General features: G+C 42.7%; 1 protein-coding gene across 2 annotated transcripts in view; it reads left to right on the top strand.

The window, feature by feature from the left end:
* The window catches only part of LOC137383482 (general transcription factor 3C polypeptide 1), a 67836-nt gene extending 57605 nt beyond the window's left edge, over positions 1–10231 (top strand). The window contains exons 32-37 of one of the 2 annotated variants that reach the window (XM_068056459.1): positions 1504–1751; positions 3186–3472; positions 4623–5319; positions 6695–6755; positions 7939–8131; positions 9825–10231. In XM_068056459.1, coding sequence (XP_067912560.1) covers positions 1504–1751; positions 3186–3472; positions 4623–5319; positions 6695–6755; positions 7939–8131; positions 9825–10034 — 1696 coding nt within the window. In that variant the 3' untranslated portion in view covers positions 10035–10231. Of the gene's footprint in view, positions 1–1503; positions 1752–3185; positions 3473–4622; positions 5320–6694; positions 6756–7938; positions 8132–9824 lie in introns of those variants that run through there. The other variant, XM_068056460.1, reaches the window with a different exon arrangement.
* Positions 10232–19441: the final 9210 nt, after the last annotated feature.

The following is a 19441-nucleotide window of genomic DNA, read 5'->3' as shown; positions in this document are numbered from 1 at the left end:
CACTGCGAACAAAATATTGACAGAATAGTCAGTGCAGCTGACTACAAATCTATACAAATAAGCAGCATGTGCAGAATTTAAATGTGTAGCTTACTGAACAGTGGTAAGGAATCAGTATGAAGAAGTATTGGTCTTTTTGTTTCTAGTTTTTTGTTGTATTGTGCACAATCCGTTATTTTGTTGCTGTGTTGCAGAATTCAGAAATGAACAAGACAGGGAGTGAAAAATAGATAAATCATGAAGAACTTATGGTTGGGTAGATCTGTACTTAAGTTTTGTTTTTGCAAAATATTTTTCCTGCATCAGCTCAACTGCAATAATTTTGATGAAAGCAAAATATTGCAGATGCTGGAAATTTGAAATAAAAACATACAAAACAAAGTGCTGGAAAATACTCAGCAGGTCTGGAAGCATCTGTGGAGAGAGAAGCAAAGTTAATGTTTCAGGTCAGTGACCTTTCATCAGAACTGGCAAAGGTTAGAAATGTAATAGGTTTTAAGCAAATAAAATGGGGGTGGGGCAAAAGAGAACAAAAGGGGAGGTGACGTTAGGACAGAGGGTCACAAAGAATAACTGACAAGTAGATCATGGAGCAAAGGCAAAGTGTGTGTTAATAGTGTGGTGAAAGACAAAGCGTTAGTGCAGAGAGGGTGTTAAATGACAAAATAATGAACAGCCCTGGCCAAAAGCACAAACATGAAAAAAACAGTGGGTAGGCACATGGTAAAAAAAATTGATGAAACAAACTAAAATTCATTATAAGCAATGCGGTCTCCCCTACATTGGGGAGACCAAACACAGATTGGGTGACTGCTTTGCGGAACACCTCCGCTCAGTCTGAAAATATGACCATGCGCTTTCTGTCGCTTGCCATTTCAACACACCACCCTGCTCTCATGCTCACATCTCTGTCCTGGGCTTGCTGCAGTGTTCCAGTGAACATCAACGCAAGCTCGAGGAACAGCATCTCATTTACCGATTAGGCACGTTAAAGACTACTGGACTGAACATTGAGTTCAGTAGTTTCAGAGCATGACTGGCTCCCCATTTTTATTTTTATTTCATTTTTATTTTAATTTGTTTCATCATTCAATTTTTTTACCATGTAAATGCCCACTGTTTTTTTTCATGTTTGTGCTTTTGGCTAGGGCTTTCATCATTCTGTCATTTAATATCCTCTCTGCACTAACACTTTGTCTTTCACCACACTAAAAAAACACACTCTTTGCCTTTGCCCCATGATCTCCTTGTCAGTAATTCTCTATGACCCTCTGTCCTATTGTCACCTCCCCTTCTTTTGTTCTCTTTTGCCCCACCCCCACTTTATTTGCTTAAAACCTATTACATTTCTAACCTTTGCCAGTTCTGATGAAAGGTCACTGACCTGAAACATTAACTTTGCTTCTCTCTCCACAGATGCTGCCAGACCTGCAATAATTTGAGTCTTAAATTTATTGATTGTTGTAAGGAAATGATTGATTTAACATGCTTTGGTATTTTTAGGTTGGGGAAGGAAGGTCTAGATGACTATGAGGATGATGATCTGGAAGAAACCGGAAATAAGCCCAAATTTGAAGTGAAGGCTCCTCAAGCCTCGCATACTAATTACTTGCTAATGAGGGGGTATTATGCACCAGGCATTGTTAACACACGCAATCTCAATCCAAATGATAACATTGTAGTCAACTCGTGTCAAGTGAGGTTAAAGGTTCGTTCAACACCAGGCCTTGGATGCTTGAGCACCCATAATAGTGAGTCGCTAATCTTTAGAATACTATTTCTTGTTTTATCATAGCCATTTAATCTGTCAATTTAAATATTGATCTCTCTTTTTCATCCTAGATTATGCATGTTTTTTTTTTTCTTTCCAGCTGGTTGTTTTCTACCTTTTTGTGCTTACCTTTTCACTCCACACACATGACACTCAAATAAAGTTGTAAGAGCTTCCTGCCCAAGTTCAGACTGACTGGAAAGCTTTTGATAATAGCATTGCTGTAAATGTTGTGAATTCTGATGTGAATGCTCGGATCATACGATAAACCATTAAAATGTTGGAGATTACCTGCACAAACCGGCAACTGCATTTGCAACATGTGCAGGTATAGAGACAAGGTGGGCTCAGATGTGTGATCAAAATTTATGAAAAAGAATTGCAAAGACATTTAAGTTTTTTTGCTTTGTAGGATACACCGAACCAAACAAAGTACTCTAATTATATCTACTTTTTTTTTCTCTTGTTTTGGTTTAAATTTACTTGTTAGCTTCCAGTCCTGTGGTTTGTCAGCATAGTGTTAACCATTAATCGGAGCATTCAGGAAGACACAGTGTACATCCAGTATCTAGTGCATTCTCCAATGGTGATTAGATAAGTTGCATAGCAGGTCAGCATTTGATTCATAAAACAGTAATTAACAAAACCTTTCTAAGTGGCCAAGAGGACTGTAGGGCCCCAGTGTACAATGGCATCATTGAAACAGGTCTACCAGACCACTAGTTTTCCTGCAAACCTCCAGATGGAGTGTCACATTGTGGGGGTGGGGATGGTCATTATTAAAGCGAGAGGTGTAGAAAACTACAAGAGTAAACTTGCTCTATTGACAGAACTCAGCCTGCCGCCATTATCGACTTGGTATACTTTGTAAGATGGTTGCCTCAGTCTGAAACTGACTGACTTTATTTTTCAATGCAGCTTTAATGCGTAGCCACTGAATATTACTAATTTGACTAACAAGTGGATTGCTAGTGGTAGTAAGAGTTTACTGAATTCTGTGGGATATTGGTTGTTCTATATTTTGTTTACAAAGCCTGTTTTAGAGCAGGATGATGCACAGTGGAAACTGTTCCATTCTTCAAACCCAGCTGGTGATTTTTTTTATTGGGTTCCCATGTCTTATCCTTGTTAGTTTCAAACTTAATCTTTTCAAAAAGCAAGTAAACTTCTCCTCTTACAAGAAAATACATCTGTAATTTTGTCATCTCAATTCTTGGAATAATATTTGCAATGTTTTTGTACCCACTTTATTTTTTTTATGAGCAATTTGATTCTTCAGTTTGGTTTTTCTTCAAAATGTAATGTGGCTTTTTTCCCAAAGTGACCTGTTTCTGAAGGGTTTCTGTTTCTAAGATAATTGCTTTGATAAATGCAGTTAAATCCTAACTACTTTTAACCTCCTCTTTCAAAACAGGTTTACCTGCTTTGTTCCAATCAGCTTCAGGGCCAGATGTTCTTCCTCGGTCATTCACTAAGGTGTTGAGGCCCAGCACTGATGCATATGTTGGAGAGAATGTTAAGAAGCAGTTTGTAGAGGAGCTCGGGTATAGTCCTGACGACCTGACAGCCGTGCAGGAAATCTCCAGTGCAGTTGAAGCGTGTTCTACCTTTGGGATGGAGACAGCAAAACTCGGCAAGAAATTTATTCAGTATGAGGAGTCACTGAATGGAAGAACCAGGACTTTAAAGCAATATCTGCAGGTTTGTCTTAAATACAAAATATTCATTGTCTTAAGGGGCATTTATCCAATTGCTGGGTGTCCAAATGTTTCTGATTTTAAATAAATCTTAGTCTATGTGTTTATAAATCTTAAAATTACCTGCTGATGAGTCCAGTATAAATCAGTTGGCTAAGATAATGACTGCATTTTTTGACTTGCTAATACTTTGACATAAAGTAATGCTAAAGTTTGCTGTCAAGCAATTTGGCATTATGGCCAATGTGTGGGTACTGTAAGAAATATTTTTTAGTGTCAGCTGTGGCATAGTGGGTAGCACTCTCGTCTCTTAGTCAGAAGGTTGCATTATATAAATGTAAGTCTTTTGTTTTAATATAATGTGCCTGTTTTTAGGACAGAAATTTAAATACATTATCACCTGTGCCAAAGCATTAATAAGCGCAGGTCTTGCTAACCTCTGACTTTTTTATTGTCCGGATCTGGGTTTCACTTGGCAAAGCTGGCATTTATTGCCCATTCCTAGCTTCCCTGAGGAGGTTGTAGTGGGCCACCTTCGTAGTAGTTTGATACAGCTGTGCAGTTTGCTAAGCCACTTCAGTGGGCAGTTAAGTCAGTCATGTTCCAATGAGGTTGCCATATTTTGTAATAAGTTTCTACTATTTTCAGCCTAAGTGCTAATAGCATCTCTGACAAGGGGAAATTCATTTTTAGCTACTGTCTGGGTAAAGGGTAATTAGGAATGGACAATAAATGCTGGCCTAGCCAGCGACGCTCATATCCCGTGAAAGAATAAAAAAGGGCACTCCTGGGTTATCCATAATTGCTTCAAATCAACCTATTACATGGAGTTGTTTGAAAAATGTAGAGGAATCTAAAGTTATTTGGTAGCGCTTTATTTTCTCTGCTGTTTGTGTTTTCTCTTCTAACTGCTCATCCCATCATCAAAATTAGCATCTGTTTTCACACTGTACCCTTCAGGACATCCGCAGTCAGCTCAAATGATTGCAGGAGTTAATAGTATTCTTTGCTATTTAAAATGATGCGTTAGAGTTACTGTCCAATCCTAGTCAAAGGGTGTTTTTATAAATATGTTTAAAAACTTGAAGAAAGATATATTTGCAGTTCTGCTTAAAGAAGTTTGATTCAGCACAATATTTTCTGTCATCTTGCAGGATTTGATTGCGTTAGATCAAATGGTAGAAGTTGGTGGCTCGACAGCGCGGCTGGTTGCAATAACACACGCTCACCCATGGCTGCTTCATCCATTACATGTACGGAAAAGTATCAAGAAAACTGTGCCAACAAGTCCTACTGAGGTGGGGTCCAGAAGTAGCACTGAAGTAACCCATTCAGAATTCAGTGCAAAGGGCATTGAGGAAAGTACAGAGGACACTGAAGAGTTTAGGGACAGTATAAAACCTGATCCTACCACAACTGGCACAGAGAAAGAAATTGAGCAGCACACATTGGAGTCCACTACTGTACAGAATGAGGCTGTTCAGTTAAGTAATATACAGGCACTAACTGGAAATAGAAAAAGGACCATTGAGGAAATTGAAGGTGAAATTGTTGACTGTGGCCTTCCTAGTAAAATTCCTCATCGAGGAAATGAGCCTTCTGAGTTAAGGTGGGATTCCTCAGACAAGGGGAAACATCTAGACAGCATGATGGATAAAACAAAGGCTGACTTCCCTCAGCACTACACAGGATATAAACTAATCAAATCTCTAGACCTGCAGAGTGGATCAGGAAAGGCAGATTTTGAACAAGGTCAGGATGAAAATCAAAATAAAGATGGAAGCCATGAGGTGTTCAGCTCTTCATATGACATTAAAGGTCCAAACATCTCTTCAGCAGCTAGCCAGCCAGGTAAGCAGTCGTGGGGGAAGATGTGAAAGTACATTTGAGATTTTCCCAACACAACCCTGCAGCATGTGAGGGTCAGACTGAAGCCACTGTACCTGCAGATGGGCAAGTTCTGCTTAAGGAAAAGAAATCTGTGGTGGGTAAAAAGTAAGCAAGACAAAAGTTTTCAAGTGAGCAAGGTTCAGGACAGACCCAAGCTTCAGGAAGAAGTTAACGTCTACAAAGCTTACAGCACATAACTTGCACTTCAGCACATTAGGGGAACGTTGAGTGTTACTTAAAACTAGCCCAGCTTTTGAAATGTTTAGTTGATTGTCATTTGCAGCTTTGTTTATCAGTACACTTTCTGTCTTGTGTAGTATTTTTGGTGGGATGGGCATGGAGAAGAAACTCTCCTCAATTTTACAGTGCTGCTTGAATTTTATCAATGTTTGTTTCCTTGAAATATTTTTATCAAACTGTAATATCCTGCAGCAATCATGGCATTAAAATATTTGTAATGGGTGGGAGTAATATATAGGTACGATCCTCAACCTGCGCTCAATCCAATCTCCGAACCAGCTGCAACATCTCCATGAGAGACGGGGATGAATTAGAGCAGAGAATTGTGGCTCGGTGAACTGCAGCTTCCCATGGTGACTGGCGCTGTTGAAAGTTTGAGAGCAAGCTGCCCGCCCCTTTTCCCCAAAGATTCAGAATTCAGAAAAAAATTTGTTTTTGGAAACAAGTGTTAAAGCAGAGCCTAAAGATTTGTGACCATTTTTTCTTCTCGCTCGACCACTTACACTGTCACCAGAAATCAATTTGTTCTTTGGGTTGGCTGCAGCTCCATCGCTGTCCTACCACGCATTCATTGAAATTGTTCGGCACCTTTTGCAGGAGCTGGATTTACTGAAGGAATAATGCCAAAGAGGGACAGACAAGATTGCAGATCTTCGTTAAACCCCACAGGTTTATGCGGCATCTTTTTTCTTTTTAATCCATTAGTTTCCTCATTCTCGAGGTTCTAAGCCAAATTTGCTCTGCAACTGACTATAAAACTACCCAAAAGTAGCTCCCAGTAACTGTCTTGCTCAGTGCCATTTTTCCCCTGCCTGATGGAAATGCGCTGGTTCTCCCTGCCCCCTGCTCAAGTGCCATGACACCAAACTACTGTGTACCACACACATTTTTATTTTCTTATATTTTTTCCCCTGTTACTTCTGGGTAATAGAAATGTTCAATCCCTGATTTAATTTATGAAGAATGTGGGAATGGAGAGAATCAAAATTACATTTAAATATGGTGTTCTTGTCGAAAATCACTTGAATACTTTTAGGTTCTTTTTCTCTTTGCAAGTAGAATTAAAATTTAAGTTGCCTTTAATCTTTCCCTGTAGGAGATGATACAGTTAAGGAGAATGTCAAAGTGGAAAGTACAGTGCAAACCCAATCGGACAGGTTGGTGCTTAACATATCACAGCCTTTCTCTGTTAATTGGAGAAAAAAAGGCTTTAACGAGGATACTGAATCTGAATTTGTGTGCTTGTAGAAAAATGAAGTGTGCTTATGCTGTATTTAGACCAGATCTAAAATTATTTGGACCAAGCTGGCACTGTTTAGCCCGAAATGACCCAAAGAGTTCTGATCCAAAGTTACTTTGGCTGCCAAATGCAAACTATTATGCAAGCTGGAAAAGGTATCAATTTAAGGAAATTCTAGCAGATTGAGCAGAGACTTCCATGTCTTACTCTACGCCACAGAATCTCAGGCCAGTCCTTGGGTGACATCTCACCAACCTTGCCAACCTGTCTTCCAGGAGGAGGTACTATCATGGGATTCTCTAATCTCAGCCAAGGAGATCCAAGCAGCAGTACAAGTCCATGTTAAAGACCAAAATCACCCTTTCCATAAATGGCAGACAAATCCAGCTGGAATGCTGATGCTTTGAAATGAATGTAGTTGTTAAGCGGTCTTGGTCATTCACTCCAGAATTTCAACTGGTGAAGTAGAAACTCAAATTTCATTGTGTGACCAATATCAGGGACAATTCTGCATTGCACCTGACTTGTACTGTAGGGCAGCATCAGTGGAAGTGGTGGATTTTTCTATCCTTTTGCATTCATTGTGAGCCTTGGGCACTCCTAGGTCAAGTGTGGAATGAGCCAGATGCGGAGCATCGCTCCCTCTGCTTTGTCTCAGTAGTGTGGCTTCAGGCAAACCACAGAAAAAATGTCTCCTATTGCACCAGTGTCATATTTTCCACAACCATTTCCCTTGTGCTCTCCCTGAGTAAAATTCTCATTTAAATTGAAGTGTAGGCAGCTTTGTGCTGTGAAACCAGGCCTACAACAGGCAGAACTTAAACTGTCCAAATACATTATCTGGGATCTTTACTTCTCCAGAGAGGGGCGACTCTGAGAGACTTTTATCCGATAGTCTGAGCTTGGTTTGAACCCTGGCCCTAGCAGTGAAAGTATCGTGTGCCAACTCCATCCCAATAATTTCCTTTGTTGCTTGTAAGCCAGAACAAGTGCAAGCTCATCATTCTGATTTGCTATTGTAACTATTGTACGTTACATTTCCTTATACCAAACAGTCACGGCATTTTTATGAAGTAACTTTTTCCGGTTGCATCTTGCAGTGAATACGAACAAATTAGTTTTGTCTGCCATCCTTGGAGGATTGTTGATGGGAGCCTGAATAAACCTGTGTGTAAGGGAATGCTCGAAGCTGTGCTGTATCATATTATGACAAAACCTGGGATCACAGAGCAGAAGCTATTAAGTTACTACAGTGCTGTGCTGCAGCCTGTTATTATACTGGAATTATTACAGGTAAATATTGCTTTGTTTTGGATACAGGAGTATAGTTTGAATTGCAGTGGAATCTCCTTCCTGACTATTTCATAGAATTTTTGTAAGAATCACTGCTTCATTGCCAAACCTGCTAACAATCTCCTGTCAATCTTAATCAACTTTATAGCCCATAAAAGATGAAATGAATGTAATTGTTCCTATTGGATTTATTTTTATTCCCATGCCTTGCCATGCATGGTTGGGCTTTTTATTATCTGCCAATTTCCATTACTAAGCAGGTGAGTCTTTACATAACACGTAATGGAGGTTCCACAGCACTTGTAAATTTATTCCCTTATTATTTCTACATTTTATAGTTTCAATTTGGCAGTTGTGTTTATCAGATTCCACTTTCCCGTAACTTGTGACTGAATAACCCAATGTTTTCATGAATAGAATTTTGAAAAGTCATCCCTTACATGGGAGTAGGGGGCGCATCTTAGCCATATTAGTAGCAAACGAAAAGGAAGACTTGCATTTATATAGCGCCTTTCATGACCTCAGGACGTCCAAAAGTGCTTTACAGCCAGTGAAGCACTTTTGAAGTGTAGTAAATGTTGTAATGGAAGAAATGCAGCGAGCACTTTGTTTATGGGAGCTTGCTGTGCGCAATGTGATAATGGCCAGATAATCTGTTTGTGAGATTGATTGAGAGATAAATATCGGCTAAGACACTGGGGAGAACTGTTCGAAATAGTATCATGGGATTTTTTTTTAACGTCCATCTGAGAGAGTAGAAAGGGCGTCTGTTTAACATCTCACCCAAAAAACGGATTTAGATGAGAAACATTTGGATAAGGAAATATTCTTATTCAATCCATCAGTTTCTTTATGTTCAGAAGCGACTCAGTTTGCTTGAGTTGTACCAAAGTAAACCCATGAATATTGACTGTAAAAGCTAAGAGGAAAACCGCATCTGGCAGAAGTTGTGTAAAAATAGATTTATTCAATAATTGCCTCTGACAACCTTTTTTTTATGGTGATGGTACAAAAGTGAGGCATTTCAGACATGAGTCAATCCTGTAGTATTGAGTGCAGTTACAAAGACTAGAACAAAAGTATGATGACCTTTGTTCTAAAGTTTTCACCTTCAGAAGTCAACAGTAGTAGCTTGTTGGTGAAACACCTGTTGACTAGATTACATATGATAGTCATTTCTTTGCAACTAAACCAAATTGCTAGGCAGGATCATTTCACATTTCCATTGGTTCTGTAAATGGGGATCTATTAGGAGGCGAAGAGCCTCCTAATGGCAGCTGGCAGCTGTCTATGTTTTGTTGAAAACTGATGTCATTACCCCAGACTACATACTTAAGTTATTAGCAGGAATTAGGAACTAGGTGGTGATTAAAAGAATGTTTGGCTTAGGATGGTTTAATTCCTGTTCATTTAGCTTATCTGTTTCAGAATCCATTATTTGATTAATTGGAGTCAAAAAGAGCTCTGTCCCAGAATTCTGATTACAAAAGCTGAGATATCTCTTATGGATTTCCAGTATTTTGTTTTATTGTATTAAAATGTTTGTTGAGAGATTGCAATCTTCATCTGTTGCTAACACAATATCTAATTTCATATTGTAACCATTTCTACTTCCCATTACTGACTGGGGATTGAACTTAAATTTTATGTAGAATGGAATTTTCTCACTTTGAATTTCTGCTCTCCTTAACAGGCTCTAGAAACCATTGGCTGCATTAGAAAGCATTACCTAACCAAAGCCAAGCCCGTGTCCTTGTTCTCCACTCCCACAAGTGCTTCAGAGTTGCAGGGTTGCAAATTGTCGGAGAGTTGTACTGTTTTTTATGAACCTACCATAGACTGTGTTTTAAGACTTGGCAAAGTCTTTCCACTTGAACCGAACTGGAACAAATGGATACAATAATACCACAGTTTAAGCATTACTTTTCATTGTTCACATGAAGGATGTTTTCCACAGGTGCTGACCTCTCCTACAGAAATCTCAGAAGTTTGCAAACTTGCACAACCATCTGGCACTATATCAAAATGCTGAAGTTAAATTTAAAGAGAAATAACACTGGATTACACTCGGGAGTGAAGAAATAAATGTTTTTATTAAAACCTCTAGATTGTGCTTTTCAAGTTGTCGTGTACTTCATGTTTTCTTTAATTCAGATGATTTGGCTATAGTATATTAATTTTAGTTACACATAAAATTCCTCAATTGCTGTTACAGTACATGGCTCTTTTGCTGTAGGGTTGTATTTCACAGTCGAGAATTGCTGCTTTTGGTAATCATAGAAGCTACAACAACTTATATTTATATAGCATCTTTAACATAGTAAAACATGCCAAGGTACTTCACAGAAGCACTACCAGCCTAAAATTGACAGCTAGTTAAAAGAGATGTGAGGACATTAAAAACTGAAATTGCTGGAAATATTCAACAGGTTAGGCAGCATCTGTGGAGACAGAAATAGTTAAAGTTTCTGGCCAACGACCTTTTTGTCTGAGACATTGACCAAGCTTTTGCTGACTTAAAAGGTTGGTTTTAAAGACTGTTTTAAAGGAGGTGAAGGGGGAATTGCAGAGCTTGGGGCCTTGACAGCTGAAGGCACAGCCCTTAATAGTGGGTGCAGAAAGACAGAGATGCACAAGAGGCCAAAATTGGAAGAACGCAGAGTTCTCAGAGTTGTCGAGCTTGAGGAGTTTAGAAATAGGGAGGGGCTAGACAATGGAGGGATACGAAAACGATGAATTAAACCAAGGCGTAGGCGAACCATGAGCCAGTGTAGGTCAGCGAGCTCCAGAGTACAGGGTAAAGAGGGCTTTCAGAGCTAGGAGCTGGTAATTTGACAGATACCCTGGCTGACTTGAATAGGTTTAGCCAACTGAGTGTATCCAGAACAGTATGTACTATACAGACAAATAAGAGTAGCCTCATGGATTAAAGGACTGAATGTGATGCCTTATTCATCAGTCTGGGAACCAATGTTGCAGTTTTGGTACAGTATGCATGACTGCTGATTACATAAATCAGGCTGAAACGTTGCACGAGATTTTGTTTAGGATGGCTTAACATTAAGCTTGTCCCATCTTAGCACAGTGTACCTTCCGCATATGATCACCAACATTTTTCCCCCACCCCCTCCCCCTCCATAGACACGTGCACACATATGCAGAAAAAGGCAGAAATGAAACAAATGCCTTGTAATGAATTGTCCTTCATGACATGAGTTTTGTTTTCTTTTTGAAAGCTTAGAATTCTGTGTGTGTTTTAAAGAGTGTGAAAAAGGATTTTCTGTGCACATTAGAGGAGGCGGTGGCGTAGTGGTATTTTCACTGGTCGAGAGACCCAGGGTACATGGGTTCAAAACACACCATGACAGGGGGTGGAATTTGAATTCGATTAATAAATCTGCAGTTTAAAAAAAAAATATAGTCTAATGATGGCCATGAAACCATCGTTGAGTGTTGTAAAGACCCATCTGTTTCACTGATGTCCTTTAAGGAAGGAAATTTGCTGTCCTTACCTGGTCTGGCCTGCATGTGACTCCAGACACACACCAATGTGGTTGACTCTTACATGCCCTCTGCAATGGCCTAGCAAGCCATTCAGTTGTATCTAACCACTACGAAGTCAACAATGAATGCAATCAGATGAGCCACCTGACATCGACTAAGGCACCAGAAACGTCCACGGCAAACCTCACCCTGTCGACCCTGCAAAGTCCTCCTTACTAACATTTGGGGGCTTGTGCCAAAGTTGGGAGAGCTGTCCCACAGACTAGTCAAGCAACAGCCTGACAGTCTTACTCACGGAATCATACCTTGCAGACAATGTCCCAGACACTGCCGTCACCATCCCCGGATATGTCCTTTCCCACTTGCAGGACAGACCCAGCAGAGGTGGCAGCACAGTGGTATTCAGGCGGGAGGGAGTTTCCCTGGGAGTCCTCAACATTGACTCCGGACCACATGAACACTCATGGCATCAGGTCAAACATGGGCAAGGAAACCTCCTGCTGATTACCACCTACCCTGACCCCATCAGTACTCCATGTTGAACAGCATTTGGAGGAGGCACTGAGGGTGGCACAGGTGCAGAATGTACTCTGCATGGGGGACTTCAATGTCCGTCACCAAGAGTGGCCAAGCTGGCTGAGTCCTAAACGACATAGCTTCTAGATTGGGTCTGCAGCAGGTGGTGAGGGAAAAACATACTTGACCTCATCCTCACCAATCTGCCTACCGTAGATGCATCTGTCAATGACAGTATTGGTAGGAGTGACCACCACACAGTCCTTGTGGAGACAAAGTCCCATCTTCACATTGAGGATACCCTCCATCGTGTTGTGTGGCACTACTACTGTGCTAAATGGGATAGATTTCAAACAGATCTAGCAATTTAAAATTGGGCATCCATGAGGCGCTTTGGGCCATCAGCAGCAGTAGAATTTTACTCAACCACAATCTGTAACCTCATGGCCCGGCATATCCCCCACTGTAGCATTACCATCAAGCTGGGGGACCAACCCTAGTTCAATGAAGAGTGCAGGAGGGCATGCTAGGAGCAGCATCAGGCATACCTCAAAATGAGGTGTCAACCTGGTGAAGCTACGACCCAGGACTACTTGCATAACAAACAGCATAAGCAGCATGTGATAAAGCTAAACAATCCCATAACCAACGGATCAGATCTAAGCTCTGCAGTCCTGCCACATCCAGCCGTGAATGGTGGTGGACAATTAAGCAACTAACTGGAGGAGGTGGCTCCACAAATATCCCCATCCTCAATGATGGGGGAACCCAGCACATCAGTGCGAAAGATAAGACTGAAGCATTTGCAACAACCCTTCAGCCAGAAGTGCAGAGTTGATGATCCATCTTGGCCTCCTCCTGCAGTCCCCAGCATTACAGATGCCAGTCTTCAGCCGATTCAAATTACTCCACGTGATATCAAGAAACAACTGAAGGCACTGGATACTGCAAAGGCTATGGGCCCTGACAACATTCTGGCAGTAGTACTGAAGACCTGTGCTCCAGAACTTGCCAGGCCCCTAGCCAAGCTGTTCCAGTACAGCTACAACACTGGCATCTACCCGGCAATGTGGAAAATTGCTCAAGTATGTCTTGTACAAAAAAGCTGGGCAAGTCCAAACCAGACAATTACTTCACATCAGTCTAGTCTCGATCATCAGTAAAGTGATGGAAGGTATCGACCGTGCTATCAAGCAGCTCAGCAATAACCTGCTCAGTGATGCTCAGTTTGGGTTCTGTCAGGGCCACTCAGCTCCTGATCTCATTACAGCCTTTGTTCAAACATGGACAAAAGAGCTGAACTTGAGGTGAGGTGAGAATGACTGCCCTTGACATCAAAACAGACGTCGAACAAGTATGACATCAAGGAGCCCTAGCAAAACTGGAGTCAATGGGAATCGGGGAAAACTCTCCACTGATTGGAGTTGTACCCAGCGCAAAGAAAGTTGGTTGTAGTTGTTGGTGGAAATCATCTCAGCTCCAGGACATCACTGCAGGAGTTCCTTAATGTAGTGTCCTAGGCCCAACCATCTTCAGCTGCTTCATCAATGACCTTCCTTCAATCATAAGGTCAGAAATGGGGATATTCACTGATTTGCACAATGTTCAGCACCATTCGTGACTCCTCAGATACTGAAGCAGACGGTGTAGAAATGCAGCAAGATTTGGACATATCCAGGCTTAGGCTGATAAGTGGCAAGTAACATTTGCGCCACACAAGTGTCAGGCAATGACCATCTCCAACAAGAGCGAATCTAAGAATCTCCCCTTGACATTCAATGGCATTACGATCATTGAATCCCCCACTATCAACATCCTAGGGGTTACCATTGACCAGAAACTGAACTGGAGTAGCCATATAAATATCGTGGCCACAAGAGCAGGTTAGAAAGTAGGAATCTTACAGTGAGTAATTCAACTCCTGACTCCCTAATGCCTGTCCACCATCTACAAGGCACAAGTCAGGAGTGTGATGGAATACTCTCCACTTGTCTGGATGGCTGCAATTCCAACAACACTCAAGAAGCTTGACATTATCCAGGACAAAGCAGCCCACTTGATTGGCACCCCATCTACAAACATTCACTCCCTCCACCACTGACATACAGTGGCAGCAGTGTGTACCATCTATAAGATGCACTGCAGCACCACACCAAGACAGCATCTTCCCATACCCACGACCTCTACCACCAGAAGGACAAGGGCAGCAAATGCATGGGAACACCACCACCTGCAAGTTCCCCTCCAAGCCACACACCGTCCTGACTTAGAACTCTGTCGCTGTTCCTTCACTGTCATTGGGTCAAAATCCTGGAACTCCCTTCCTGTCATGCAGGCCTCCACCTACCAAGAATGAGGCACATTAATTTCGCCACATGGACTTTAAATTTCAAATAGTTGCTGGGAAGAAGAGAAGGCCTGTGACAAGGGGTTGCCTGACCCCCTGGCAGGAAAGTAATTTTTGCATATTAACTGACAGTGCTTGGAACAAAGGAGCTAACTCCTGCTCCAACTCAATCCACAAACAGACGTGGTCAAACCAGTTAGTCACATGACTAACCTGCTTGGCAGTCTGGATTTTTTTCTGAATTGTACAATTTGAACTGAAAGTCTGCAGAAAGCTGTTTACTCCTGGATTGAAAAGACCTCTCCTCACTGGCTTGCCACAACCTCTCCTGTCTCCGACCATCTCTTTCTCACAGAACTCCAAAACCCACTGAAGACACATGAACCCCAAGAGAGAAAAGTTTCCTACAGTGAACAAGGTTTAAGAAGAATACTGGGTCCCAACGAAAAGCAAGATCTACTTACAATCAAGGACTCTACTGTGAGCTTGAAGAACCGTAACAACAACTCTCCAGATATTGTCTCAAACTTTTCCACTTTATTTTTCTTCTGCTCTTTTCTGTCTCTATTTGCATGTGTGTATCACATATGCATGCTAGCGAGGGCACATCATGTATCTGTAGACGCCAACCGAATTAGAGTTTAAGTTTAATAAGTTTCAACTTTTCTTCTTTAAATTAAGAAAGCCTGTTTGTGCAGGTTTCTTTGCCTTATAATTGGAAAGCGGTGAACAAGGATTCACTGAGGGGGAGCTAAAAACACAGTGTGTTTAAAATTAAACCATGTTACAGTAAGACCAGATGAAGGCTGAAGGGGAACCCTAGACCTCTTTCTCACCTGTTTTTAACTCTTCCAAACAGCACTGTGGGTGTACCTATCCCACATGGACTGCAGTGGTTCAAGAAGGCAGCTCACCACCATCTTCTCAAGGGCAATTAGGGATGGGCAATAAATGTTGGCCTAGCCAGCGAAGCCCACATCCCATGAATGAATAAAAAAATAAATAAATGCTGATACTTGATGTTGGAACTGAGTGGGACAGATTGCAAGACATCTGTGCCAAACAACCGCAAGGAAAATGACAAGTCACATGACTTGATTGTTAGCGTTTCAGTTTCACTTCTGCATTTTAAAAGACCAGTGAACTGGAAAGGCAGGAGGCAGAACAAACTGGCTGGAACCTGTTTTTTGCAGACCAGAGAAAAAGGCTCCTCCCTGAAAAAGAAGTCTTGCCTCTCTTGTAAAAAGAAATTCTACATTTGAGGTGGTGACTTTGGCCTGCCTGGAGAGAGAAAAGACCCCTGGAGAGGAAAAGACCCATGAAGAGTTGCTGCTCTCTGTGGAGGAAGGCTCCTTTGCTGAGAGGAACCCCTGCATTTTAAAAGGTAGCAGAATCCTATTGCCTCCAGTCTCTGAAAAATCTCTGCCTCAGGAGTGATTCCTGTTGCCTCTTATCTTTTAGGAGATCCTGAAAGCTCAAGAAAGCTTCCATTGCTAGACTGGTATTTCAAAACCCAAGTAGACCTGTTGCTACACCCTTTGCTGAAAGATCTGTTTGACGCATGCTGCAGATGAAGTGCCATGAACACCTACCCATCACAGACTCTTTATCAACCTCGCCTGGAGAAACTTCAAGTGGCATCCGACTATTCAACTCTGGGACACCACATCGACCCGGAAATATCCTACCAGAACATGACAACCTTAACAATTTTATTGTTCCTAAGAAAAAGTTGTAACCCAAAACATCCTTTTAAAATGGGTTAACTGTTTTTGAATGTATGTGTGTGTACATGAGTGTTAGGAAGTTTGAAAAGAATCTTTTCACATTTTTAAAATTCATTTATGGGATATGGGCATTGCTGGCTAGGCCAGCATTTATTGTCCATCCCTAATTACCCTTGAGAAGGTGGTGGTGAACTGCCTTCTTGAACCGCTGCAGTCCATGTGAGGTAGGTACACTCACAGTGCTGTTAGGAAGGGAGTTCCAGGATTTTGACCCAGCAACAGTGAAAGAACGGCGATATAGTTCCAAATCAGGATGGTGTGTGAATTGGAGGGGAAGTTGGTGGTGTTCCCATGCATTTGCTGCCCTTGTCCTTCCTGTTGGTAGAGGTCGCAGGTTTGGAAGGTGCTGTCTAAGGAACCTTGGTGAGTTGCTGCAGTGCATCTTGTAGATGGTACACACTGCTGCCACTGTGCATCGGTAGTGAAGGGAGTGAATGTTTGTAGATGGGGTGCCAATGAAGCCAGCTGCTTTGTCCTGGATGGTGTCGAGCTTCTTCAGTATTGTTGGAGCTGCACCCGTCCAGGCAAGTGGAGAGTATTCCATCACACTCCTGACTTGTGCCTTGTAGATGGTGGACAGGTTTGGGGAGTCAGGAAGTGAGTTACCCGCCGCAGGATTCCTAGCCTCTGACCTGCTCTTGTAGCCATAGTATTTATATGGCTACTCCAGTTCAGTTTCTGGTCAAAGGTAGCCCTAGGATGTTGATAGTGGGAGATTCAGCAATCGTAATGCCATTGACTGTCAAGGGGAGATGCTTAGATTCTCTCTTGTTGGAGATGGTCATTGCCTGGCACTTGTGTGGCATGAATGTTACTTGCCACTTATCAGCCTAAGCCTGGATATTGTCCTGATCTTGCTGCATTTCTACATGGACTGCTTCAGTATCTGAGAAGTCACGAATGGTGCTGAACATTGTGCAATCATCAGCGAACATTCCCATTTCTGACCTTATGATTGAAGAAAGGTCATTGATGAAGCAGCTGAAGATGGTTGGGCCTAGGACACTACACTGAGAAACTCCTGCAGTGATGTCCTGGAACTGAGATGATTGACCTCCAACAATCACAACCAATTTCCTTTGCGGTAGATATGACTCCAGCCAGCGGAGAGTTTTCCCCCGATTCCCATTGAATTCAGTTTTGCTAGGGCTCCTTGATGCCATACTCGGTCAAATGCTGCCTTGATGTCAAAGGCAATCATTCTCACCTCACCTCAAGAGTTCAGCTCCTTTGTCCATGTTTGAACCAAGGCTGTAATGAGGTCAGGAGCTGAGTGGCTCTGGCAGAACCCAAACTGATCGTCACTGAGCAGGTTATTGCTGAGCAGGTGCCGCTTGATAGCACTGTCGATGACACCTTCCATCACTTTGCTGATGATTGAGAGCAGGCTGATGGGGCGGTAATTGGCCGGGTTGGACTTGTCCTGCTTTTTGTGTACCGGACATACCTGGACAATTTTCCACATTGCCGGGTAGATGACAGTGTTGTAGCTGGACTGGAACTGCTTGGCTAGGGGTGCGGCAAGTTCTGGAGCACAGGTCTTCAGTACTATTGCCGGAATATTATCAGGTCCCATAGCCTTTGCAGTATCCAGTGCCTTCAGTTGTTTCTTGATATCACATGGAGTGAATCGAATTGGCTGAAGTCTGGCAACTGTAATGCTGGGAACTTCAGGAGGAGGCTGAGATGGATCATCAACTCGGCACTTCTGGCTGAAGGGTTGTTGCAAATGCTTCAGTCTTATCTTTCGCACTGATGTGCTGGGTTCCCCCATCATTGAGGATGGGGATATTTGTGGAGCCACCTCCTCCAGTTAGCTGTTCAATTGTCCACCACCATTCACGGCTGGATGTGGCAGGGCTGCAGAGCTTAGATCTGATCCGTTAGTTATGGGATCGCTTAGCATTGTCTACTACATGCTGCTCACGCAGTTTGGCACGCAAGTAGTCCTGTGTTGTAGCTTCACCAGGCTGTTGCCTCATTTTGAGATATGCCTGGTCTACTCCTGGCATGCCCTCCTGCACTCTTCATTGAACCAGAATTGGTTTCCTGGTTTGATGATAACGGTAGAGTGGGGAATATGCTAGGCCATGAGGTTACAGATTGTGGTTGAGTACAATTCTGCTGCTGCTGCTGTCCCAGAGCACCTCATGGATGGCCAGTGTTGCATTGCTAGATCTGTTCGAAATCTATCCCATTTAGCACAGTGGTAGTGCCACACAACACGATGGGGGGTATCCTCAGTGTGAAGGTGGGACTTCGTCTCTACAAGAACTGTGCGGTGGTCACTCCTACTAATACTGTCATGGACAGATGCATCTGCGGCAGGCAGATTGGTGAGGACGAGGTCAAGTATGTTGTTCCCTTGTGTTGGTTCCCTCACCACCTGCCACATTCCCAGTCTGGCAGATATGTCCTTTAGGACTCAGCCAGGTCGGTCAGTAGTGGTGCTACCGAACCACTCTTGGTGATGGACATCGAAGTTCCCCACCCAGAATACATTCTGCACCCTTGCCACCCTTAGTGCTTCCTCCAAATGGTGATCAACATGGAGGAGTTCTGATTCATCAGCTGAGAGAGGGCGGTAGGTGGTAATCAGCAGGAGGTTTCCTTGCCCAGGTTTGGCCTGATGCCATGAGACTTCATGGCTGCAGCGTCGATGTTGAGGACTCCCAGGGCAACGCCCTCCCGACTGTATACCACTGGACCACCACCTCTGCTGGGTCTGTCCTGCTGGTGGGACAGGACATACCTGGGGATGGTGATGGCAGTGTCTGGGACATTGTCTGTCAGGTATGATACCGTGAGTATGACTATGTCAGGCTGTCGCTTGACTAGACTGTGGGACAGCTCTCCCAACTTTGGCACAAGCCCCCAGATGTTTGTAAGGACGACTTTGCAGGGTCGACAGGGTGGGGTTTGCCGTTGTTGTTTCCACTGCCTAGGTCGATGCTAGGTGGTCCGTCCAGTTTCATTCTGTTTTATTGACGTCGTAGTGGTTAGATACAACTGAGTGGCTTGCTAGGCTATTTCAGAGGGCATGTAAGAGTCAACCGCATTGCTGTGGGTCTGGAGTCACATGTAGGCCAGGCCAGGTAAGGACAGCAGATTTCCTTCCCAAAGTGCATTAGTGAACCAGATGGGTTTTTACAACAA

This window comes from Heterodontus francisci, chromosome 24, assembly GCF_036365525.1.
Source record: "Heterodontus francisci isolate sHetFra1 chromosome 24, sHetFra1.hap1, whole genome shotgun sequence".
Classification (NCBI taxonomy): domain Eukaryota; kingdom Metazoa; phylum Chordata; class Chondrichthyes; order Heterodontiformes; family Heterodontidae; genus Heterodontus; species Heterodontus francisci.
The sequence above is the reverse complement of the archived record's forward strand: the minus strand, read 5'-3'. Positions and strand labels throughout refer to the sequence as shown.